Here is a 27,698-nt window from a genome sequence, read left to right as displayed (position 1 = left end):
AAATAGGAAGGTGATGTGGTGGAGGTGTGGCTGATTGGGAGCACACAGCTTTTTGACCTTGCTGCTTGCTGCTTGCTTGATACCTGCTGGATCGACTTTTTTGTGCTCTTAGGATTTAACAAATATCCAGTCTGTCTTGTACTTTATTTATCAGTTAAACTCTGTACTAATAATTTTGGTTACAATAAAAGACCATCTATTTTTCAACTACTCCTTTGGATACCTTTTTTGATTTTCTGGAACAACCACAAACGTCAAAGATTCCCCCAGTCAAACACCATTGTGACAAAGAAAGAAACTCAGGACAAAATAGTCACTACAGACAATGTAAAACAGCTAACCTTCAATGACAAGCTAAAGGTCTACCTTCTCAGTCAGAGAACTGACCTCAACGTGATTTGAACAGTCAGCCTTCTAATCTGGAGTCAGACACGCTACCTTTGTGCCACAAGGTCTTGCAAAACACCATGGTCAGAACACAAGTGGTCCACATGTGTCTCCAGAAGTAGCAGAAGAGGTGGGCATAAGTGACCTGCACTCAGTATAGACAATGTAAAACAGCTAGACTTCAATGACAAGCCAAAGGTCTATCTCGGTCAGAGAACTGACTTAACATGATTTGAACACTCAGCCTTCTGATCTGGAGTCAGGCGCGCCAGAGCATTAACTTCACCCCAGTGTTCCTTTGTGTTCAGGTCATCATTTTTCTTCAGTGTGCACTTAAATCACCACAGGAGGTTTTTCAAACATTAATGACGCCTGTCGCTGTACAATTACAGGTAAAGAATTCTTTTTTTCCACTTATTTACACCTGCTTTCAAAAGGCCACTTACAAAGGTGACGTGAACCACACGCTGGGAACGAGAGGGGAGATAGTTCAGCCACAGCTGGGCATACGATACGAGACGCTGGTTTCCATCGCTGTACTCTACTCTACTGTACTTTCCTTCAGATTTCTTCTTTGTTAAAAATACACATTAAATTGATGTGACACAGAGCATGTTCCATTTTCTTCCCACTTCCTTCCTTAAAATGACGCGCCCTTCCTTTAGCAGAAAATATAGGCAATGGAACATTATGGTTTAAAATAATGAAGGTGTTTTTCACCAGTTCCAGTTCTTATTTGACAAAAAAAACAACCCATCATTAATATCCAGGAAGACATGGATCACAGTTTGAGAACAGACTGAACCAGCATTTTATTGTGAAATGTCGGATACATTTCATCCAGTCAAAGGTGGAGCACACTCTGTCTGATTGCTACGAGGTTTCTGTGGACCTTTGTGTTTATTTATGTAATAATATAATAGTCCTAATAGAGGTTTGGGGTTGGTTTTCTCTGTCTACGTCAGATGACATTACTATTGTTTTGATTTAAAAATGCATCAATCGTGCACCAGATACGCCTGTTGTCCACATTACCCTTGTTTGGAAATTGAAACGTCAGGGGCAGAGTTTTAGTCTGGATTAAAGCCACTTATCCACACCAAAACAGAATTGTTCCGATGCTATCTTTTTATATTGCGTGCTAAGGTTTATTCGTAAACACGCCCTCGTTTCAAGAAATGAAGAGATGTGACATGGTGGTCCAATTTCACGTACGATGTTACTGAAGACAAAAACCACGTGGAGCCAAACTCAAAATAAAGAACCAGTCATACAGAAATCAATGTTTCTAAAGTAGGATCATTCAGATCATGACGTCCAAAATGTTTGAAGTTTGTGTGTTTTTTTAAATTATTTATTTAACCTTTGGACCAGTTTTAACTGGAAGTGGGTCCACAGTCACCAAAGCAGAATATGAAAAAGAGCCCGAGCCAGTCACCAAAATGAAATCCACACAGGCGGTGAAACTCCCTCCCAGGGACGGCTCTCCTCCTGAGGAGCAGAATTAACACAGCAGGAGGTGGAGTGGAGGTGGAGTGGAGGTGGAGGTGGAGAGCATTAAACCACGCTGGAATGACAGCCAAAGGCAGCGGAGCAGTTGAAATTCTGGCAATAGCGGAGTCGATGATTGCTTTCGCTGAAGAAGACGGAGCCATGGAGCCTAAAAGAAAATTACAGAAGCCACAAGTGATAAAAGTGAGTGTGCGAGGAGTTGACAGAGTGGGGAAAAATCCATATCTTTAATCTGTACATGGCTCAGGTGAGAAGAAAAAAAACATTCTCCAGATATAATTGTGGGACATTACAGTGATTATAAACCTGACAGCTGCAGACTCAAAGAAGTTTATTCTTCTTCTTCTTTACCTACCACTTAAGACCTAACACTTAACTATTTCAGCTTTTCTGAAGAGTGGTTGTATGAGCCAGCTTAAATCTATGATATTTTAAGAATAGAGAGTCTGCTCCTGGTGAGCTGCCGCCTTCTTTGGTGCGTTTGTGTCACTGAGGTTAATCTGAACGACAGAAGTCAAACGCCAAAATCACAAAATCAAAAATTGAACTCACTGGAGGAAGAAGCAGTGGATCGGCAAAACCTGTGTGCTGTGATCTCAAAATCGCTGATTTTCTCTATGGACTTTGGTGTGGGAGACTGAGTTTACAAAGCGACACAAACTTCAGTTTCTTGTCAGAAAAGGACAAAATGAAGTGGTAAAACATTTCCTTAAGGTGTCCTCTACTTTAGCATGTTGATTTTGAGTTAATTCTCTTGATAAGTGTCTAAAAATCACTTTTCCCTTCTGGAATCTGCATTGAAAGACGATCAGGTGGTCAGAAAGTGCTGCGTCAGATCTTTCCCGACGCCCTCAGGCTCTGAAAAGACTGATTCTCTGCACTCAGCACTTTCTCCCAGATACAGTTTTGGTTTGGTCACACATGACTGAGCCCAAGCAGCAGCAGCAGCAGCAGCAGCAGCAGAAGCAGAAGATAAGAGGATTTATGATGACTCCACTACACAGACAGTCTGTGTAATGGTTCCACTTTAAGAGCTCAGCGCTTTATTTTGAACTGAAGGTTCGAGGCAACAACAGTGAAAGGACGGCTGGGTTTGTTCAGTGAACAAATGACTGTGTATAACGAAGCAAATAAACTGTGGAGGAGAAAAACAGCGTGATATGATTCATATAATAAGCCTCGTTTCTGGGAAACTGTTCATATTTGTTGTTTTTCCCTAATCTCGGCAAGCAAGATTAGCACTTCAGAATAATGTTATTTTAAGAAAGAAGCTAATTACATAACATGCTAAAACAATGGTTTTTAGGTCACATTCCAGATCCAGTTGAGACACTGGGGGTAAAACATACACTATATGGACAAAAGTATCTGGATTACACGAACAGAGTACAGAGTACTGTAATCATGTATTCTAATATATTCATATAGACTTAGTTCTTTTGCAGCTTTAACAGCTTCCACTCTTCTTAGAAAACAAACAAACTGACGTGTTTCTATTCTATAGTAGTCTCAGTAGTACTTTTTCTGGTAGTTTGAGTAGTAGTAGTTTTATTAGTAGTTGTTTCAGTAATAGTTGTATTAGTAGTTGTTTCAGTAGTAGTTTTACTGGAAGTTTAAGTAGTAGTAGTTTTATTAGTAGTGGTTTCAGTAGTAGTTTTAGTAGTATTTATACTGGTAGTTTAAGTAGTAGTAGTTTTATTAGTGGTTGTTTAAGTAGAAGTTTTAGTAGTAGTAGTAGTTCTTGTTTCTGTAGTAGTTTTAGTAGTAGTTCTTGTTTCTGTAGTAGTTTTAGTAGTAGTAGCAGTAGTAGTTGTTCAAGCAGTAGTTTTAGTAGTAGTTGTTTCAGTAGTAGTTTTACGGGTAGTTTAAGTAGTAGTAGTTGTTTCAGTAGTAGTTTTAGTAGTAGTTTTACTGGTTGTTTAAGAAGTAGTAGTTTTATTAGTAGTTGTTTCATTAGTAGTTTTAGTAGTCATTTTACTGGTAGTTTAAGTAGAAGTAGTTTTATTAGTAGTAGTTTCAGTAGTAATTTTAGTAGTAGTTTTACTGGTAGTTTAAGTAGTAGTTGTGTAAGTATTAGTTTTAGTAGGAGTAGTTTTAGTAGTAACTGTTTCAGTAGTTTAGTAGTTGTAGTATTGCAGTAGTTGTTTCAGTCGTGGTTTCAGTAGTAGTATTTTTAGTAGTCGTTTTACGAATAATAGTGGATTCAGTCGTAGTTTTTGTAGTAGTAGTAGTAGTTTTAGTAGTAATTGTTTGAGTAGTTTTTTCAGTAGTAGTAGTTTATTAGTAGTAGTCGTTTTACTAGTAATAGTTGATTTAGCAGCAGTTTTAGTAATAGTTTTACGGATAGTTCAGCAGTGTGGGTAGTAGGTGCAATTTTCATTTGTACTTATACAGTGTAAATAAAAGAATTTGTCTTTTACATAATTGGCACGTTTCCTTGTTCTAGTTGTTCGTTTCTAGATTTTATGTAAGATTTTCAGTATAAAAACCTGCGTGACCTCATGTTTCCAAACTGAAATCATGTTACTGTGTCGTCTGCAGACGTGTTTATGACTGAGCTGAAGGAGGAAACCAGGCTGACTGTCACTGAAGCTCCCTTGTTATATATAAAAAAGCTCCTTGTTTACAGAGAAGCTCAGGATACTTCCTCATCCTCCTGTCAACAACATTACTCATGGTGTGCAGAGAAGTTTTGACAAGAAAGTCAAAGGCGGAGAAAAGAAATCCAGTTATACCTATCAGAGTTCCTGCTAATTAACAGAGATTGTGTTCAGTGCTCGTCACCGTTTATCCATCACAGATGATAACACACAGAGAGAGAGAATTTACCTGTGAGAGTGAGTCATCACACACTCTCCAGAAATAACATCATGATGCTGCGTGTCAGACATGTGGCCTCACTTCAAGGATTATCAGCAGCCACATGAGCCAATCTGGGATTTAATGAAATTAATTTGGGAGCGTGAGATAATTCCACATCCACATTTAAAAAAGGGTGTTTTTAAATGCTTAGTAGTAGTTTTAACTGATAGTTTTATTAGTAGTAGTTTCAGTAGTAGTTTTCGTAGTTGTTGTTTTAGTAGTAGTTGTTTCTGTCGTAGTTGTTTCTGAAATAGTAGTAGTAGTTGTTTCAGTAGTATATTTCGTAGTAGTTTTAGTCGTCATTTTACTTCTAATAGTTGATTCAGTATTAGTTTTAGTAGTAGTAGTTTTAGTAGTAATTGTTTCAGTTGTTTAGTAGTAATAGTAGTACAGTAGTTTCAGTTGTAGTTTCAGTAGTAGTAGTTTCAGTAGTAGTATTTTTAGTAGTCGTTTTACGAGTAATAGTGGATTCAGTCAGTTCAATGATTATCAGCAGCCACATCTGCCAATCTGGGATTTAATGAAATTATTCTGGGAGTGTGAGATAATTCCACATTCACATTTAAAAAAGGGTGTTTTTAAAAACGCTGTGATTAGGAGTTTCTGTGGCAGGGTAAAATGTAAAATGGAGGACGGGTGAACTCTAATCTCCTGCTCGTGACTGCAGTGGAATCACGAGGACAAACCAACCAGCGTGGTGTTGGCAGAATGCAGCGAGTCTTAGGAGGAGCCGCCGTGATCTGTGCAAACACCATTGTTCACGGCTGAGTGGACTCTGTACTCTCTCAAAGAACACAAAATACCACAGTCTGTGACCTGAAGCTACAGGTTATATAAGAACGACAGTGTGAGGAACAAAACAAATACATCCACCGACTGCCTGAACTTTTAAATTAGCTTAGAATGACAGTAAATGACAGCATGTACTTACATACGAAGGCGGCCGGACTTGCTTGAGTCAAGTTGAAGATGTTTGGTCTCTCATTCAAGAAGGTTCTTCACTCTGTAGCTGTCGAGGTCAGGACATCGTCATGTGACTCAGCTTCTCTATGAAACGCCATGTTGGCAACCTAAAGGCCTGTTTATACTCATTTATTTTAGTTTCTCAATCACTGCTCCTCTGCTCCATCACACCTGATGCTGATGTCCAGCTCGTTATCAAGGACTGTTAGAATCATGTGTGATGGAGCAGAGGCCAGTGAAGTCCAAACCAGGAGCACATAAAACACACTTTTATGATGAAAACAGCCGCAAAGAGTTGTCCCACATATCGTCCAAGTATTCCTCTAAGTATCACCAGTGGTACGCAAGACACCGCTGGTGGTACTTGGAGGAAAATCAGAGATACTGCTCTACTGTAAACACCAGAGAAAATGATCTAATTGCAATCATTTTTTACTTAAATTGGAATTAAGTTATAATTTGCAATATGAGAAGGAACAGTAAAACATATTTAAAATGATTAATGTGTGATATTTGTGCAGATCCGTGAGAAACAAAGATGTCTACGACCACATTTCAGCTATATGAGATATCTTTATCTTTAATATAATTAGTGTTGGGCACTACTTATCAGCTAACGGCTAACGCATGGCGCGTTTCCATGACGACTGGGCATGTGACGTCATGTTTAAAGTTTATAAACAGAGGCACACATACGCAGTACACAGGTACGCTGGTTATTTGTAGCACTGCTCTTTTCGTTTAATAATCAGACCACTCGAGTTTGACTGTAGGCACGCTATCGGCGCTAAAGGAGCTAACGCCGCCAACTGGTAAAGAGTGCCTGGACTCCGGTGCTGCGGCAACAAAAAACTATGTTACTTTGGAGACTAATTTTTACAATCTGGAGTCTCGTAAATGTGACAACGCGCATGTCTTTTTCTGGTCAGATGGCACGCTATAGGAGCTAACGGCGCTAACGGCGCTAACTAGTAAACTTTAGAGACTCATTTTAACAATCGTATTAGTCACGTAAACATGACTAACGCGCATCTTTTTCCAATCAGTCATTACGCTAATCGCGCTAACTGTGCTAACTGGTAAACAGTGCCTGGACTCCGGTTTTGCCGCACGAAAAACTACGTTACTTTAGAGACTCATTTTAACAATCTGGAGTCACGTAAACGCGACTATGCGCGTGTCTTTTTCTGGTCAGTTGGCGCACTAAAGTCACGTCAACATCTTTTTCCGGTCAGTCGTCATGGAAAGAGGAAGATGATAAATCTGCCCGTATTTACATCGCTGCATTTTAACCCTGGTGACAACGTTGTTACTTCAAGAGCCTGGTATTTTCTCAAATTTTACTCAAATATAAAATTAGATTGATTTAGTCAAATATTAAAAAGTGGAGAAACACAGAGCAATAGAAAGAAGGAAAGGCAACAATAAAGACCGTCCATTTGGCATAGGACTAAAATATAATTTGGGACAACAGAACTCATAGTCATACATTCAACAAACCGGAGTAATGCAAACAAGTGCCTGAGTGTTGAAAAACAGGGAGGGGAAAGAAAACCAAGAGAGAGAGAGACTTTAGTTAACATCAAGTCACAGCAGCCAAAACAGGCGACGCGATTAGTGTTCAAAGGTACAAAAATGTTCTCCAGAAGAAAAGACGTGACTTGTAGCGTAATAATCTCAGAGCATCCACACACGCACACACACGTGCGCGCGTGTTGTATTATCTTTTGTACAGAAAACCGTATCAAACATGAGGCCAAGTCATCTCATGACAAAACCAACAGCATATGCATGCAGATATGTCTGTTTTTTTATGTTTTTTTGTTTTTTATGCCATTTGTTTTCATTATGTGGAGCTCTTTTTTTTTGCATACAAAGGCAGACATTGTTACAAAATCAAAATCACATATCGGTTGTTTTTCATTACATATTCCACAGAGAGAGAGAGAGAGAAGAGAGGGATCACTACTGAAGACGTGCTTTCACAGCTGCTTTGTGGCTGAAGACTGAGGGCGAAACATGACATGCCAGGCCTGACGTGATGAATTCAGTGTGAGAAATAGAATCAATGTGATGTGAGGGGAAACAAAGGGCCGTTTGAGATGTAGTGTCTGTAAACCTGTTGATTTGTTGACATGTCGCGCTCACCGTCTCGCTTTGTTGTTGCTAAGCAACCAAAAAAGAAACCAGTGTGCCGCCGAGATGACAACGCAGTCACGTCATATTACTCAGAATCCACCTGAGGACACATTTAAAAACAAAAGAACAATCAATTGATTTGTAATTCGCAGGCCAAACAGGATTGATGTTTATGTTTTTTATCATAAGCATGAATTTAAACAGCCAGACCATGTAATAACTTCAAGCAAATTCAGAATATTTCAAATACAAACAAACTGGTTGGCGCTCACAGGTACTGCAGTGCATTATGGGATTTGTAGTATGATTGCGGGCCGGTTTCAACTGTGTGTAAAAATAAATAAATAAATAAATAAAATAGGAGAAAAATAGTGCTGGGAATTTTCCCTAAGACAAATTTAACTGTTAAAATTCTGATATATTAATGTGCAATCAATGGGAAATTCACTTTTTATCGACCAAGACCCAGATCCCAATATAAATTGTGATATTTATTAAATAGTTTCAAAGAGATGTTTAGTAAATTCATTGAAACTTAAAGGTGCATTATGTAATAAATCTAAAGCAACTGGCCATAAAATCCTCCTAATATGTCACAGAGACTCAGGAATAATGTTCAAATAACAAACTGAACTCACCAACAACAACAGTACAGACAAAATATTTGCTTTAAAAAAAATCTTTTGCAGACTGCAAATCATGTTTATGTTTTGGCATGTGGCGCCACCTACCGCCGTCTACCAATCATTGCAGTCAGTAGAGTCTCAGCTGCCGAGCAACCACGGGTTGCCAGTTACGTCAGAAAACGAAACCTAAAAGACCTCAGTATTTTGAATTTGAATGTAGGAACCGTTTTTGGCCACATTCTTACATATGGCACCTTTAATTGTTATTTAAAACATATACACAAAAATCTAATTTAAAGGTTGGGAAAATTCAGCAAATTTGTTTGGAGACCTGAGGCATAAATTGTTGGAAAACAAATTCAACAATTCTGAAATCTACAGAATCTATGTGATACTTTGGTCCTCTCACAACATTTGAATGTAAATGCCCTTTTCATTTCAGGCCACGTTTAATCCGTCAGCGCCATCTACTAAAAACTCATTTGCGTCACGTACCGGCTCTGTCCTTGTCCCGTGTTCCATTCGTTGCCGGACGACACAAACGCAACGCTTCAATTCAGCTGAATTCAGCACATAAACGTGTCAAATTTGAATTAGCGCAAGAAATCAGCTCCATCTGTGCAAATCAATTCCGTGGACAATGACGGATCAAGCGCTCTGACACCGGAACGGAGGCGTCAACGCGATGCGGTGCGCATGCAATTCTCGTGGTTTTAAAGCCACTACATCTAAACGGCCTTAAATAGTTAGCGGGACATGAAGTCAACAACAAAAACTGTGGGTCAACAAAGTCAAGTCAGGCTGTTTGTAACATTCACTTCACATGAACTGCTGAATTTTGAGTGCGCTTACGTGATTTCCAACATGCACGCGCATGACGTTGTGACACAAAGCTGTTAGCCGCACAGAAATCCTGAATTATATCATTACGAGTGTTTTTTTTTAACGTTTATGTTACCAGTGGACATTTACTAGGTCAGGCGAGGGGGGGGGGGCATGCAGAAAAGGTTATACTACAGAATCAAACTCAAATACATGGCATGCGTCCGTCCCAGCCTATCAGATCCACGAGGTCAACACAAGTGTTTTTCAGTCCAAATGATGAAAAACATGAGAATGAAAACAAATAAAAGGATCATAGGGAATCATGTGTGTTACATGAGTGATAAATCACCTGCAGTTTGCTCCTGGGCTTCCATGTCCTGGATGTGATTTTTTTTGGGGGGGAGGGGGGGAGGGGGGGATTTGACGTAAAAACATCAACGACACAGAGCACTGAGGTGCACATTCTCAGAGGATTCACTGTGGAATAGTTAAGAGGTTAAACATGTACATTCTGTTTGATACTGCACACTTAAAGTGGAGCTGCTTACAATCAAAACGAAAACATATTAAGTAACAGTTTGTTTTTTAGGTACACAGATAATATATTTAAAAAAAAAAAAAAAATCTTCGGTTCTCACGTCGACTCAGTCTTTTTGTCCGCAGCAACTTCAGCAAGAGTAGACTGTTGTAAACAATGCATGCTAATATTAGTCAGATTTCTTTCTTTTTTAAAGGATATTTCATGTAAACTTTCTGCATTTTTATTTTTTTTTGGCCCCCTTTTGAGGCACAGCAGGAATATTTTCCGTCCACGTTACAGCTGAAAAATGACTGGAGTGTAAACAATGAGCCGTAAAAAGCTGCCCCCAACTCTGTTGTGATTTCCTGTCCTCAGGTCACAGCAGGTGAATCAAGGCCGTGTGGTTCCACTGTACACACAGTACCAGCATTATCAGGTGCATATGAAATCTGCTTTTTTAACTCCGTATCTCCACGATAAAACAGGCTGCTGTGACTACATTACGCTTTGATTGACTGTCTGTTCTAATTTGATGTTAAACATTACTTGCATTTCAAAATAAATGTCTGAATTCGCTGTCCATTTCTTATAAGCCAAGTAGATTGAAATATTTGTCTTCACAGTGACTCCAAACCAATCTGTGTGTCTGTCATCTAATGAATATTTACTTTTTTTGCAGTGTCAGGGTCACTCGGACCAAATCTACCGCAATTTCCTTCAACTCTCGCGTTTTAGTGTAGTTGATCATTCATGTACTTTTGATAAAAACCAAGCCACGAAGCTGGGGAGAAAGACAAAAGGTTCCATTGTAAGATTGTGATCTCATCTTACTTTGCCCGACTCGACTCGCCTCGGCACGGTTTGGTATTACAATATCGTACCTTCTCAAAGTGGGCGGGGTCATCACAGCATGGCTGCATGAAACTGCCGTCACGTTGTTTTCTAAGCGGCACAAACAACACAAACGAGTGACTTGTTAAAGGAGTTGTTTTGGGTGTCACTGAATCATTAGAATCAGTTGATTAAAAAGATTTGTTCACAGAATCGTTCAGTACTGCCTGCATCTGACACACTTACTGAGCTGAATTACCACTAAACCAGTAGATGAACGCATGTTTTCAGGATTTTCTTCAAGTCTTTTTAACTGATCTACAGTTCGTTCATTGTTCGCTTTGATTCTTGTGTCGGACATCGCGCTCATGACTCTTCCAGTGACGACACTCTCTGACCAATCAGTGGACGGCAGTCTGTTGATGTCACATTTTGGAATCGGCTCAGCTCGCTTCCTTAAAAAAAAGTACCAGGTACTATCACTGATGGAAAAGCAAAATAACTCTGCCGAGGTGAGTCGAGTCGTGCCAGGACCGCGTCATGGAAAAAGCGTCATTAGTGTCAGTTTTACTTTTGTTCTCAATGACAGGAATCACGTTAGTTAGATTTAACATTCATATCTGCACAGTGCCAGTCTTTGTGAGGATGGTTGTGTTTTTCTACGGCAGTGTTTCCAAAACCTTTTTATAGGGACCCACTTTTTACAAATCGCAAAAAGAGCTAATTTCTTCATCATTTAGCGACTTAATTACAGACATTTCTGTGACACCCAATATCATTAAAAGATGTTTGGTAAATTCATTAAAACTTCATTTGATTTAAAAGATTTGGGAAAATTCTGCAAATTTGTGTAGGGACCCAAAAAATATCTGCCGTGACCCATATGTGGGTCCCGACCCAGTGTTTTGGAACACCATTCTAAACGTAAGTAAAATGATGAATGTTCATCAAATACGTATTTGAGCTGTGTTGTGTTCAGATGCTCCTCCTACAACAACACATGTTCAGGATTAAGGATTAAGGATTCAGTTTAAAGTATGAAGACGGTATTTTGTGCTGTGAATGACTGCTGTAGAGGATCAAATTGACCAATTATTATTCAAAGAATTTAAACCTTCACTCAACGGCTTTCACTGAAACAAGAGAAATACACGAGCAGCCTGTAACAAGTGGGAGAATTTAGATGGTTTCTTTAGTTGAGCCCTGTTAAAGGGGAATCATTTCCCAAAGAGAGGAGTCACAGGTCACTGTGGGATTAATCCAGAGATGAAAATCCTGATGGACGAGTACTACGTGGTACAGCCGAGGGAGAAACGGGGGCCAAATGGTTGAGAAACAGGACAGGATGTTGTGGCGGTGCTGGGTCCTCAGTCATTTAAAGAACCGGGTAATTCGTTGGTCAGAGTGTGCCAGCGCTCAATTTTCTTGTCCTTGTTTTTGAGGCAGTCAAACCAGTGTTTGAGCCTCTCTCCGTTTGCATTGATACCTAGAGATACGCCGCCTGAAAGACAGCAGAAGAAGAAAAGTGGTCATGGTCACAGTCATGGTTCCCATTAGCCAAAAAAGCCCCATTAGCACTCCCTCTCAGTTTCACTCAAACCTCGTCGTGAGGCTAATATCAGAAATTCTTGTTCCTACTTTTTAACCGCTGTTGTTTCTTGTCGGTCAAATCAACAACCAACCACAGACTGTAAATAATAAAAGGATGTCTCTGCCTGATTTGAAATGTAAGTCACACAAAGAAGAAAGGAAACCGTGGTAAGAATGGAATTATATGAGAAAACGAGCTTCTACTGAAGAAGAAACCTCTGACAGAATCAGACTCAAAGATGTACGGCCACCTGCCGCGACCGGTTGGGGTGAAAGGAAAAGTTTACACAGGACTGTTAGAGAACTACAGTCATTTATATAAGCAGCAGCAGAGACTGTTGATAAAAATGATACTGATATCGACTTTTAATTGGAGCATAATATTAATGGTTATGATATGATATGTATAATAATAATAGTAGTAGTAGCCTTCGAAACTGGATCTGGATCCTGCAACATGGAAGATGAGGACACAGAGAGAGAGGTAAAGGGAGGAATGACACAAACTAGGGAGAGAAAGAACAAGGTTAATGACATACAATGAAGTCATATTCATACCCAGAGTGTGAGTGAGTAATGATGTTCTTTTTCAACAGAACCTGATGTCAGTTTTATGAATTACATTCACATTTTGATGACTACGGACGATAAATCCTGTCACATATCGTCAACCCACACGGTGCTGGTCACGGTGCATAGTCGTTCTTTTCACACACTTCCTGTTAAACATTATCTTCAGGGAGAGCAGGTCCACGTGGACTCACCTATAAAATCGTTGGACTTTCCAATGTCGTAGTCCCACACGGTCACCTCCAAAGTCTTTTTGGTGAGGTCTGCATATTTTATGTCATAACAGAACTCCTGCACAGAAAAGGAACAGAGAAAAATCATCTTTCCAGTGTTGATTTACTGCATGCACGGTCACTTCCTGTTTTTCAGTAACCCAGCCTGACAGTGTCAGTGTCTGCAGAAGTTACCAAGAGTATTAAGTGGTTTTAAGCACTAATGTTAACGTCCAAGTTTCCCCTCAAATGACTAACGTTTTAGTGGAAGTTGTACGTGATGCAGTTACAAACACATGCCTCACATAGGGTCAAATCCTTTGCATGTTATAAACAGTGAATTTGGGCTGCACTAATAACACAATCGAGTTGATAGTCGTCTGTTCAGAGCCATATTTGCATAATTACAATCAAAATTGAAGTGCCATGCACCAAATTGTGTCCGGGCCTCCATGGACATGTGTAGCAGCAAAACACACAACCAATCAAACACAGGAAGGAGATTTGTTGTCGAGACCTTCTGCGTTCAAAAGTGTGTCTCAAAGATCAAGACACAATGGACAAACGTAAGTGGAAACGTGTGGAGAAAGTCGCTGAAAACAGAAGCGAAAGACAAATCGTATATAACAGCTGCTCTTCACTGGCCGCTAACCTGGACGTACACAAAACCATCGCTCTTCTGACGTCATCGCGTTAAGCCCGCCTCTATCGTACCAAAGGTTTGTGATTGTGACTTTGGCCAAAACGACGTGTTCTTTGGCTCCTCATGTTTCAGATTAAACGGGATAATTAACAAACAGTCTACTGCCGCCTAACTTTACTAGCGTAGCCGTCATGCGTCCATGAGTCATGTGGAGCTGATTTAGCTTAATTGGCCTTCTGCAGATGCCGTAAACAAACACAAACATTTTTTTTTCTTATTGTTTATAATTATAAACCTGGAAGTAAATGAAATTATTTTATATCTCTGTGAGATTCTGAATGTCTCAGTGAGTTTAAATTTTTGTTTTTGTTTTCAATCAATATGCAGGTTTTTATCTCGCTCTCCTCCTCAAACATTCAGCCAATCCTATTAGTTTGAGACACCAACATAAACTCCACACGCGCCTTATATTGTGCAGCAGAATGACAGCGTAATCAATAGAGGACACCGTCCTCTAAATGAGACAAGCAGCGTTTGGCAGCAGCGTGAGCAGCAATGTGTTTTTTTTTAAATGTGTGGTTGAACACACGAGGCTGCAGCTGCACCTCGGTCAAACCAGTGTCTGGATATGAGGAACAACCTCGCAGGGAGGTCGAGGGGTGACGGAGGAAGACGGCCTGCAAAAAATGTCAGAGGAAAATGTCAAGCCTGTGGTCTGTGTGTGTCTGACCGCTGACGTCCACACCTGTACAGGAGGATCATCTGGAACCATGTTGTCCTGAGGGGCTTGGTTTGCTTTTCCCTCTTCCAAAAAACATCTTCACGGAGCAGAAAAACTGCATTTACAATCACTGAATTCAGTGTTTTCAGCTGCTCTGGCAGCTAAAGATGCTCCAGTGTTGAGAGGAAGTGTGGAGTGGTTGATAATTCCAGCTTATTACTCTCTCGCAATTATGTGGGTTTGTCACCGTGTGAAAAAAATATTGATTAGTGCAGCTGTAAAGGCTGAGGATCAAAACTTTTATTTGCGTCGTGTTAAATATTCATGACGGTTCATGTATCTGGTAATTAGGTGGGCGTGTCACGTCATTACACGTGGCAATTTGCCGCCTTTGTCGATGTAAAATATTGATATCTATCTATCTATCTATCTATCTATCTATCTATCTATCTATCTATCTATCTATCTATCTATGATGTATTTACATTATCACTTATTTTCTGGATTTCACAGGCTTTATAATGTAATAATTAACAATATAATACTGCTTGCTATAACAGGAAACTGTGATTTATATGGTAAAATACGTTGTTTATATGGGTGAATACTGGATCATCACAGCAATATACTGTATGATACGACTACTGTTGAGTTAAAGTAAAAATAATAACACTAATCATAAGTTGTAGTGTCTTTCTGGGGGGTAAACATGTCAGATACTGATCTGCATTAACAGCAGATGTTAATGTTGTAGCAGCAATCTTTTATCTGGGTACGACGTTACAGTAAGTGAAATATCCTGCAATTTATTCTGCAATTCTGCCTCTGTATTATTGTGATGATTATTGTGTGCTTCTGTGTGTGTGTGCTGTGGTTTTGCTGAGGCAGCCACGCAGCACAAAATCACCAGGTTAACAACAACAGCAACAAAAGAAGCCGGAGCAAGAAAAAGCAAAAGTGGCCGCTTGTACCTCGTTGAACTCTGGATTGAGCGTCTTCTTCTTCACAGCAGTCTTGTGCTTTGACTTTTTGTTCTCGTCTGGCTTCAGGTACCTACGGTAGGAAGATTAATGAGACAAATACACACTGAAATACTTGGAATATGTATGTACTGTACAAATACACGCACACGCACACACACACAAACATATACAGTATATATAAATAACATATTCACACATAAATGATAAATAAAAAGCAATAATCATTTAATAAAACCTTCACAGACATGATGATGACTCACTGTGTGAATTATTTATTAATATCATCATCAGTTTTTTTCCTCAGCTGTTATATTGTTCTAACCTCCAGAGGGCGTTGTGGTACAGCCTCACTGTGCTGACATGAATTTCATCACACACACACACACACACACACACACACACACACACACACACACACACACACACACACACACACACACACACACACACACACACACACACACACACACACACACACACACACACTACATTATTGCATGCTTTTGTCTCCTTTTCACTGCTGTGTCATCACCTCTGAGAATTCTCCTAACGTTAAATATCAAAAACACACCGATGTAAAATAATATTTTTGTGTTTTCCACAAGATTACAGTAATAGAGCACTTTTAACTCCACGTCGTGTAAAAGTGCACAAGCTTTGCATTTTCTTTTAACTGAAGGATGAAAACATATCACGGCTTCTCCTGTTCAATAACCATTTGTGAGTGTATTTATACAATGATTTATTATTGAGCCTATACATAAATTACCGTGTGAGCTACGTACGTTGCAGAGTCATTTAATATTATTATACCAGGGAAAAAAAAGTGGAATTATGAGAAAACATTAAACTGGCAAAGACTATTAATGAAAACCCATAAACAAATGAGTTAATCAAAAACAAAACTGTCTTCATTGAGCGCGTGTTTTTCCAGGTTTTATTTGGGGGTGTTTTATGATATTCACAATGGTAAAAGGATATTGTTTTATTGTTTCATTATTTTAGAGGCTCCTTGATTTTTTTTAAAGGCATTTTCTGTCAGAAATGAAACAGAGACTGCCTGGAAAAGAGTTTGTGGTCTTCTTACTCTTCTTTTACTCAACTGAGGATAAAAAGACAACATAATCTGACAAAGAGTGGAGAAAATGTACTGAGGGGACAAGAAGACAACAAAAAAGCACAATGTGAGGCAACAAAACACTGCAAAAACATTTCAAAATCTATGTTCCCATTAAACCTTTGGTAAGAATCAACCCATTGATAATGTCACAGAAACAAGGATGGAATTTAAAAATTCATACCTCTCTAAAACCGAAAGAAAATAAAATGAAATTTGGTATGTGCATGCAGGATCAGACACTCTACCATCAGACTAAGTTTCATCTGTATGTAATCCAGATTATGTCTTAGGCCAGCAATTTAAATTTAACACGGAGGAAGTCCAATTTAACACTTCAAATGTGTACATCTCAACCAATCAAGATAAATAGTGTAAGATGGTAATCTATGAGCAGGTAAAGTACTTCTGCCTAAACAATCTTGCCGACTGTACCTTTAAATGTGCGTTTCCTGGATTAGCTTGGATTGTAAATGTCAATTTTGAGTGTCCAATTAACATAATCAATGGGGAGCAACCCTCCAGTTATAAGCAAATTCCTTCCACTAGGCCACAGGGATGTCAAACGTAAGGCCCGCGGGCCAGAATCGGCCCACCAGACAGTCCAATCCAGCCCGCTGGATGAATTTCTGAAAATTGCACACAATTAGAATCAAAATACTACATTTTTCAGCTCCGGATAACTGGGACTAAATGTTCTGTGCCTTTGTAGATCCACTTTGTAAATTGCAAATGGTAAATTTAGGAATAATATTGTGTTGAAATTGCATTTATTTTTCTCAAGAAAGTTCAGGTTGTTGTGTTTTGTAAAAAAAATACTTAGAGAATATCCTTGTTGTTTATTGGTTATTATGCTATTATTTTATTTTAATGACCGGTAACAGCAAAAACAAGCTTGCCTTCCGTTCCGTTTCAGTGCAGGTTTGCTGCATTTGCTTGTATATGTAGTTAATAAAGTGACAGCTGAGCGTATGCTGTGAAATATGTCACAGGCATAAAGAGGTGAGGCTGCTCTGACAGGTGATTGGCTGTTGAGGCATCGCCGGTGTTCCCCCACAGCACGCACCGCTGCGGTGGCTGATCACTTTCAGTGAGTCAGTGGTGAGAACAGATTCTCCGTGTGACTGTTGCTCTGGTGCGGGGCGCACACGCGACGTGTTGAGGGATGTGTTTTCACAGACTGGACCTGTGTTGCTGTTTTCCCCTTCATAAATGATGCAAAAAGCAGGTTGTGCTTGCATCAAAAACCCCCAGCGCTGGATGTTGTTTAGCACCTCTGCTCATTGGGGATGCAGGGAGAAAAACAATTTTAGGCAATAAAGCTCATTTTGATGTGGTATATTTCACTCTCCACGTACGTGCTCGCCGGACCTGCACTGACTTCAATTCTCGCCGGACCTGCACTGACTTCAATTTCCCAAGGTAACGAAAAAGATTTAAGGAGAAGCTAAGTGGGTTATTGCACACAAACTGCCCCCACAGGGGAGTGGGCTCTGACATGGTTGTTGATGAGGAAATTGCAGCGAGTCTAATTGTTGTAATGGGACAACTGACCCTGAGGCAAAACACGGCAGGAGTTAAAAGTCGGGATGTAAATGAATGCTACTGTGCAGAACAGTGGCTTTAAATGGAATAATAGCTGCAGTTTTTTTTTTCCACTACTGCCATTATTATTATTCTCTAAAGGTCCAGTATGCAAAGATCTGCCTCCCGAGAGGTCAGGAAGCAAATAACATCTCTTGGTAGAGTGATGATGTCCCGAGCAGAAGCTACATTGGTATTACTACATGTATATTTTCAAATAAAAAGTAGCTGCTTCCATATGAGTTTAAGAAATGATCTAACCATGTTTAACAGAAGGGGAGACCAGAGAGAAACCAAGACTAATCTTCTTCGATGGAGAGCTCTACGAGATTCAAAAGAGACTCCAGCTTGGATTGAAGCTTCATGAGAGGAGCTTCAAGGATTGCGGACGAGAATGAAGAACTGTGACAAAGAGACTGAGGAGACGGGAATGCAGAACTTTGAGCTCCGTTGAAGAACTTTACAATTACTGGTGCTCGAATGCTCTCTCGACTAAAGCATGATCCAGCAAAAATACACTAATGTTGGTCGGGAAATCAATTGCCACGATCATTTTAGTGAAACATAAAATAAAATAGGGTGAATTTAAGTGTTTTTTGTTGCTATCGACAATACAGTGTAAACATGAAATAAACAGATAGTAAAAAATAAGTGATAAAACGCAGAAACTGCTCAGTGACTTTGAGAATTGCTCATTTAAGCCGTCCACAACAACTCAAAAAAACCTTGATGGCTGGATTATGTAAACGGTTATCAGTGGTTACTTACAAGAGCTAATTAAGACAAAGTGATGGCCGTGCGGCGAGTCTGAAATGTTATTATACTCTTAAGCTCTATTGATGACTCGTTTATTGGCATCGTAGTTCGCTTCCTGCTGGACGTAATTTGCCATTTCCCGTAACCATAAATAAAGGCTAGCAACCACCCAGCGTTGAGTACACTTCACTTTATTATTACCTCCGCCAAAGGAGGTTACGTGAGCAACTTCCTGTCTACACGGTTTGACCGATCAATCTGAATGTTTGGTGACGGGTAGGTGATCACTCAAGAATGTTTAATTTAACGTTTTGGTACTGTGATGATTCAAATTGGCGTGTATCAACAGATGTGGATGGATTTTGTCTTGTTATGCTTATGTAAGATGGTAATAAAGTTCTATACAGATCCAGTGGATTAAAACGTAAATATTTCAGGTGCCAAATCGATCGGTCGGGTCTCGTTTGCTCCATAATCTCTGTGTTTCAGACAGAAAAACGTGGTCTGGCTCGTTCTCTCACCTTGTCGAGCACGCATGATGAAACGGCATTTTCACACTGTCACTTTTCATGATTAACTCCACTATCTTGTCGACTAATGCACGCACTCACACTTTGTATTCACACCACAGATGCTTTTTAGAAGATTCCAGCCCTTCATTAGCAACACAACAGAGCCAAACATTCTTCTGTGCGGGTGACAGCTGCGATGCCCGACATCAAACGTGGTCGTGGTCAAAGAGGAGAAGCCAATCATGTCTCTCTCTGACAGAGTATATGTTTCCTTTATTCCTATTCTCACACGAAACACTCGGTAAATCTCTTATCTGCCAGCGTGTCCTTCAAGCTCCAACCTCAAAACTGTTGGAAAATTGTTGCCAGCCTCCATCCTTCCAAACATTAGGCTTTTGTTCTCGAGGTGTGCACAGCCGAGTCAGAAATTAATTGCACTTTCATTGCTCAGCCAGATGAAAGACCTGGGAAATGTTCAGGTGTGATAAATAGGACTCTCCTTCAAATTGCAGCCCCCGCGGTCGGCCCCTTGTGCCGTCTGTCTCTTTCATGCCGCTGATAATCACACTAAGTCTCCCTATTTTCTGCTAAAATGTCAGTGCTGGCTGCCACGTCTTCTTCTCCCGCTAAAAATAGCATCGTTGTGATGAACATCCGATGCTTTGACAAGAAATGTTTGTCAAGAGTAAAGTCAGTGACCGTTGGACACTTGGTCGCTTCACATCCATCGAAAACCCATGATCTACCAGTGGATAATACGCAACATATTGTTAAAAAAAAAAAGAATCACTCCCACAATTAGTGTGTGCAAACCCCGGCAGAACCTTTTGACCACCAAAATCTAAGCATTTAGGCAGGGAGTCCAAGTAAACTATCGTACAAAATGTGAAGGGATTATCAAGACGCTCTTGAGATAATTCCTTCAAAAAAGGCGAACAAAGGTTCAGTGAGGTCACAGTGACCCTGACCTTTAGCCGCTCTAAGTGAAAATGTATGCTAAATTTGAAAGGATTCTCTCAGGGTGTTTTGAAGACACTGAATGCACTAGGTTTCATGGGTTCAGAGTGACCTTGACCTCGACCTGAATGTAAGTGCTTAATCTGAAGAGTCTTGACTCTCTCAAGACATTGTTAAAATAAAGCATTCACAAAGGCAAAACAACGTTTCATGAAAGAACAGTGACCCTTATCAGTTAATCTTTGTGTTCTAAGTGTTAGGTCAGTTGATCTGTAAAGTCCAAGTGAACATTTATGCTAAATTATAAAGGATTCTCTCAGGGTGTTTTGAAGATACAGAATTAGAAATTCCGAAGGATTTCCTGTCGGTGCCATCACATTCCCCACTTCATCCTTGAGTCTAAGTGAAGGCGTGTACCAAATTTGCTGTTCCAACAAGGCAACAAATGTGATTCCTGAGGCCACAGTCACAGTGTTTTATGATGACCAAAATAAAAACACTTCATCCTTGAGTACAAGTGAACCGTTGTGCCCAATTTGAAAGGATTGCCTGAAGACGCCCCTGAGATACCACAATCACAAGAACAGGGCGTCTGTATGTATGTACAACTGTAAAAAACAGGTTAACTCTTACACAGGCTGTCACCGGCTGAGGCGTGAAAATCCACTTCGGTGGCACAAATCGTGTTCATCTTGCAAAACGATGTTTTTCTATATGGGGCTGATATTACTAATTGATTTGCACTTTCATCTCGTCGCTCTCAGTTCTGTCGTCTGGATAATAAAAGGTGTTGACACACATGTGTAGGTCACTTCAGCTTCAATCCTCCAGCAGCAATATGAGCGAAAGATTCATGCTCACGGGGCCTTGGAGATGATATTGGAGACGCGTGACACAAACAGTCAAGAGGCAGCGGGCGGATGTTTGAGGATACAAGGATAATGCTGGAATAAATTCTGAGTATGAAAGTGAATTTGCAGATGAACTTGACTCGAGCGCAGCTGCCTCCTTTTATTTATTTCTAGATTTCACAGACAGATCAATACATCGAGGCTGCGGAGTTCCAGGTAAAACTTTTTACCCTTGCCCGGTCTAATTTCATTCTTTGACTGACAACAAAAATACCTTGTGTATCTGTAATTAGATTTGCTGGAGGCTGATTTGTAATGTTTTTGAACTTCATGGAGAAATAGTCTCTGCAACTAAGCTGAACTTTTATGTCTTAAAAACAACAATAATGATGAATTTGATCCTCTATCTTCTTTTCTTTTGCATGGATTCTTGGTTCAATGTTGTTGTTTATGCACATTCTAGTGCTGGTTCTAATCATCTACTAATAATATCACAAGGTGAAAGTTAAATCCCGTTTTTGTCATAACATCATGTCATTCTTTACGCTGATGATATTTGAGTGTTTGTCTGTGATGCTCACGTTTTGACGTAGGGGTCGGAGAAGCCGTTGGCGTCCATGGCGGCGAGGTGAGCGCAGCGTATGATGCCGACCACCAGACAAGACTTCTGGGTGTTGTACTTCAGAGAAATCATGATGCGCCCTCGCTCCTCCAGGGACTTCTCCTCCGTCTTGTTGACCTGCAGTGATAAAAAAAACAAAAACGACAAAGTTTAGTGTTAATAACCGGCTCTCATGACAAACAGCACCAGTGGAGAACATTTCTCATTTCAGGAATCATTATGGTTTGATCAGATAACCAAAAACGTTAAGTTCCAGAAAGCTATTATTCCTCGGTGACAAGAAAATCATTATCTAAAAGTGTTCTCTCCATCTCCCATGACTTTAATTCTTTTTTTTTTTTTTTTAATCCCTGTACTCTTTTCTTTTTGTCTCGTCAACTACTTTGTGAAGTCTGTATCATTAAAAGTCTGCAGCGGCGACAGAACTTGCCGTCTTGACAGCTGTGTCGTGAAAATCAGCACTGATTGGCTGATTGATGCCATCTCCGCTGTAGATGGCGACTTAATAGCCTCATCAAAAATAATTAGCCACATTTTTTAGAGACATGATAAACAGCTGATCTGACACATGACCCACGTGTCAAGAGTTTTCATTCCAAACACCTTCGCGCTGATGAGCTCGTCTCCAGACTGATTAACAGGCGTTTAGATCCCCATGCATGAAGTCAAATATCTGTTCACGGGGGTTTACGGCATTTATGACATAATTATACACAAGTACACAATAATCACGACTACATTACTGCACGAGCACACCGTAAACATTGTGAAAAATACGACGAAATACTGCAAGGTTGTCATGAAACAAATTTAACCATGTAGTGTCAGAGTGATGTCAGCCCATGGCAGTGTGGAAGGGAATTGGGCTTATAACCGGAGGTTTACTGGTTGGGGTTCCCTTGAGCAAGTTAGACAATCCCCAAAGGCTCGTTGTTAATTGGACACTCAACTCTCCCTCACCTCTCCTTTGTCCCCTATTTTTCCCTTCTTCCCCAACCCATCTAGGCACATGGTTGCACATCTTTGAGTCTGGTTCTGTAAGAAGTTTCTACCTGCTAAAATATAGTTTTTTCTCTCCAATTGTTGTGTTTCTCTGCTCTCTAGAATTGTAAAGATATTTGCCTTACTATGTTTTTCACCTTGAGATAATGTATGTTGTGAAAACAAATAAAACTGAATTGAGTCCAGTGAAATGCTAGAGCTGGTCCCAAGCTTGGATAAATGGGCTATCCATAATTGTCCACGTCAGTGAGATATGTAGCGAGATGATGTCGTACCAGTACCAGTACCAGACAACAAACAACGACATTGAAAGCAACACAACAGAGGACAACTCAATGGAAAACAATGGAGGACATCCAAAGCTTTGTATGAGAATATACTGCAGGGCATTGAAGGGGAGTGACACTTTTATACAGTTCTAGCATTACCAACATCTTGTGAGAAGCACTGGCCACTTCAAGCACTGATTTTGAGAAGAAAGTTTCGTAAAGCTAGCAACAAAGGCACTGCAATTGCCCCTTTAAGTGGCAGAAAAAACTTCATCACTCAGTCTCGCCACGTTCGACTGACCAAAACTGAAACTCATCACTAAATCTGTCAAAGAGTCAGTCACAGGTCCAGAAAAAAAGCTTGCACCAGCCAAAGCCAAACTCACTATGCAGGGATATTACCAGACCCTGTTCTTGGTAATACCTCCGTTTCCCTGGTAACCCCCCGGGGGCTGACTAATACCTGGAACGCAGTCAATAGCCTTGGAATATTATTGTGTTGTGTGGCTTTGTTGCCAGTCTGTGGATTTCAGAAAACAATAGGAGCAGGCAGAGAGGGTGATGTATATCTCATTCAATTATTTGGCACTGCTGCTGCTTACATGTATTCAGAGCGGTGCTCAGGCTGTTACATGAGAGGTGTCCGGTTCTACTATGCCTTCAATCCAATTAATGGACATCCTCCAGCCAATCTTAATTGAGTTTCGCCGCAGGCAGTGGTACAATTAGCTGGGAAACGTCGAGGAAAGTCTGCTGGGCAGTGGTGTGTTTGCTGTTAGCGGAGTTTATGTTTGAAGCAATTGATGGAAAAAGGAAAAGGAGACTTTGGGGGCTTATCCATTATACCTCCTTCTTTTTTTCTTTTTCATTAGTGATAGTACCTGGCACCTGTTTTGTTTTTTTGGCACCTGCTCTGGCGAGGTTCCAAGCAAGCTGAGCTGATACTAAAACCACCATTTTATAAAACCAGCGAGAGCGTTACAGCGAGTAAACAAGGCTGCTGTCCACAAAAATACACCATGGCAGATAAAACGACGTCAAGGCAGATGTTGCTGCTACAACCGTCTAATGTAAAAGCTGACCGTAATCTGTGAAGACTGGAGGCCACGCAGCTGCGGAAATGTCTTTATCATTTCAAACCAGAGTCCTGAATGCATCTTTTGTTGGTATTATTTATATGCCAGAGAAGGACAGCTTAATGGAGGGGAGGTCTGTGAGTAAGGAATATAACAGAAGACAGGGAGTGTTGTAAAGATGTCTGCACTTGTCAGGTACGCCGACCTTGATACCATCCAGACAGCCTGCACTTTATTTTTTTTTACTTCCTTCCTTCCTTCCTTCCTTGCTTTCTGTCTATATACTCTTGCATTCCTGTCAGCCTCTTGGTTTGTCACAGATTTCCCAGGTTGCATCTTGTTAAAGGAGACAGCCAGATAGAGACAACAGCGGGAGGGGATGTCCCTGACATGGACGAACGGTCGAGGAAGAGACGAGCCCAAATTGATTTGACAGTAAAACAAGGTGCGTCTGAGACACGTTGGCATGCCAGATGAAATGGAAGGCAAGTCCAGTGAGAAGAAGAGGAAGAGGAAGAGGAAGAGGAAGAGGAAGAGGAAGAATAAGTCATCTGTGATTCACGCAGGAGTGTGATTTCCCTGCAGGTTTCTGATTAGCACCCTGCTGTGAACACTGCTGGACAGATTGTTGAGCACACCAGCGGAGACAGAAGTCTGTGTCTGCAGGGCCTTTTTCTGCCTGTTTTGCCTTCTTTATTTCATTATTCCGCCATTGTCTCTGACTGTTGAAAATGTTCCAGGAGGCAGCTTATGATTATGATAACACCAACCTGTTGTGCACCAAATCATAATTTCCCAATCCATGTCCATGGATACACAATTGAGTTTGTTTACAGCCTCCTCAAAGCGGTGCAGCTCAACTCTGTTTACCAAAGTCGTTTCTGGTGGTGGCACAGTTGGTCTGCTGGATACTACTCATAAACTGTGTACACACGACAACCGAGCTGAGACCCTGGTTGATTTGTGCCAGAACATTGTCCATGTCCACTTTCTCTACCCCGTCCTAGATTTTTCATCCCTCACCACTTACCCGATGTACCCCCATGAGATGTAGCACATAAATCCACATGTAGCACATCTCTAACTGATTTTAATCTCTTACAGTTCTGCTGACACCAGTGAACGACATGAGGTCAGGACAGGAAAGAGGACTCCGTTATCCCCATGTCTCTGACCACAACAGCCTTCACTACAGGCTGTGACAAACCCAGTGATCCAGATGGACCCTGGCATTTAAAGACTTTTTCACTTTTTATTCTTGTCATTATGTATTGTATGTTTTGGGTAACATCTACTGCACGTCTGTCCGTCCAGGGAGTGTATCCCTCACCTGTGGTTTTCCCTAAGGTTTCTACCCTTTTCCCTGTTATAAGGGTTTTTTCCCTGGTAGTTTTTCCTTACCCTGGTCGAAGGTCTAAGGACAGAGGATGTTACCAACCCTGTGAAGTCCCGTGAGACAAACTATGTTTTGTAAACTGTGGGCTATACAAATAAAGATTGAAGATTGATTGATTGATTGATTGATGTCCAAGTCCATCAGAGCCGATTTATGGGAGACACACCCCCAGTTTCAGAACAATAAGAAATATGCTATTTATTACTGCTTAAATTACTGTACTTCTGGTTGGATGCAAACTGCAATTTGTTGCCTGAACTTGTGACAATCAATGACAAAAAAGTTGACTCTTATCCAATCTAATCTAATCTATGAATAAACCCTAATGCTGTGACGCAACATACATGTATCGTGTGACAGTTTCACGTACAAAGTCAATGCACAGATGTGACATGCATTCGTGACTATTGGCGATAAAAACTGCTGATAACTGTTGTGTGTGGACGCTCAGAACTGTACGTTACTTTAGCTGTTGTGGAAACGTCTCCAGAGAAGACAATTTGGCGAGTTTCACCAGCGATACTTTCGCCGCGTTGTGTCCGGCTCCGCATGGTGTGTTGTGAAACCACACAAGACGACGGGTCCACAACGTACCCTAACCCTAACCCACAAGTACGGCGACTTGCGGCCATCGCGTCACAAAATGTACAAAATGATCCCATCGAGGAGCTTTAACGTTACAGCTGAGCTACTGCAGTTTGTCATAAATGAGACAGAAAAACATGGTTGAATATCAATGTGAGAAGGCACAAACCAAACTGAAATAACTCACAGGTCTAATACCCTCACCACCACACTGCGGAGCTCATGATAAGCATGACGGTATTCCACCTCTCTGTGCATTTCCTCTGCTGATATGGACGGCCATTGTAAATATAAAATAAATGCTGAGGTATGGGGAAAAGCCAGTACAGAGGAGGTGACTGTGGAAGTGTTGTTGGTTAAATTGCATTTCTAAGTCACAGGGTACAGGAAGGAATACAATACAATAAAATGAAAAAAAAAATCTCAAATAGCTGGAGGGCCTGAGCTGCTGCATTTGTGTGTGAAGTCAGTCTTCAGTGTGTGTTTTTCTCTCTGGAGGAAAATCACTAACACTTTACATTACAGCTCAGCAATAACAGAGAAACAGTGAGGGAACTGGGACACATTATTATGGTAATACTGATTATTGACCAACACGACCATGTCCTGACGACTGAATTTAAAACAATGCCCTCAGGTTGGCCTCTCATGGCTCCACCCACAAAAATAAACCACCACTATGAGTCCCTTCAGTCCTTTTATTCTTTTTTAAAACTTGAATGAAGACATTTATTATTGAGATTCATCTCATAATTATATTTATTGGCAAGAGGATTCTTCCCAACGACCTCAAAAATACATTCGACGTCCATTCCTGACAGCAGCAACCTGAGACTTCAGAATAAAAGCTGTGCTCTACTTGCATTCAACTAAAGAAGGAGAAGAAGAAGAGTGTGTCCATGTGAGAGCATGAATAGTTCTGCAAATATAGCAAAGAAAAGAAATCCATTTTCTCTGCCTGGTTACCAGCTGTGGCAGCATCGCTCTTATTGTTTTCAGCCTGAGTCAGTCAGTGTGTGTGTGTGTCTGTGTGTGTGTGTTCTTGTATTTGTCGCATCTTCAGGACCTTTTTCTGGCATAAACACTAACCTCGTCAGGACCAGTAGTGCAAAACCTGGTCATAAGAGCTTCATTTCTGAGGAACTGGCTTGGATTTGCACTATGGTTAGGGTTAAGGTTAGGGTTAACTATTTATATATGTATATATTATAAATATAACAAACAACCTCTTATGCATTAATATAGTAAGGTCAAAAGTGTAATATGTAGTAATGGTGTATGTAGCCGATCTGCTGGATGCAGATTACATAGAGCAAGTACGCAAGAGGTAATTGAGATAAGTCTCCCGGTCTAATCTTCTAATCTATATTAGTACCTCCTGTCTGACGACGGACACCAAATGACACCAGTACAACCACAACAAAACAACCATATCTCTATTATCCTGTTCTTACACGATGAGTATGAGGCTGGAAAGGCTGTTGTAACCTCCTACTTACAAAGAAGCGTGATCAAAGGGCCAATATCTGCAAGTGAATAGAGCTACAACCAATCAAGACCTGTCCAGATGACGTAGATGCAGAAACA

The 27,698-nt window shown here is 40.5% G+C and overlaps 2 protein-coding genes across 2 annotated transcripts in view; one reads left to right on the top strand and one right to left on the bottom strand.

Annotated features, from left to right (window-relative positions):
• The window catches only part of LOC310927019 (tripartite motif-containing protein 16-like), a gene marked incomplete at both ends in the record, with an annotated part of 193,184 nt that overhangs the window by 55,924 nt on the left and 109,562 nt on the right, over positions 1 to 27,698 (top strand). The window lies entirely within an intron of this gene.
• Positions 12,033 to 27,698, bottom strand: part of doc2b (double C2-like domains, beta) — a gene marked incomplete at both ends in the record, with an annotated part of 113,355 nt that continues 97,689 nt past the window's right edge. Inside the window, 4 exons of the mRNA XM_083889256.1 lie at positions 12,033 to 12,166; positions 13,020 to 13,116; positions 15,373 to 15,454; positions 21,743 to 21,900. Coding sequence (XP_083745382.1) covers positions 12,033 to 12,166; positions 13,020 to 13,116; positions 15,373 to 15,454; positions 21,743 to 21,900 — 471 coding nt within the window. The remainder of the gene's footprint in view (positions 12,167 to 13,019; positions 13,117 to 15,372; positions 15,455 to 21,742; positions 21,901 to 27,698) is intronic.

This window comes from Microchirus variegatus, assembly GCF_963457635.1.
Source record: "Microchirus variegatus genome assembly, chromosome: 5".
NCBI lineage: Eukaryota > Metazoa > Chordata > Actinopteri > Pleuronectiformes > Soleidae > Microchirus > Microchirus variegatus.
The sequence above is the reverse complement of the archived record's forward strand: the minus strand, read 5'-3'. Positions and strand labels throughout refer to the sequence as shown.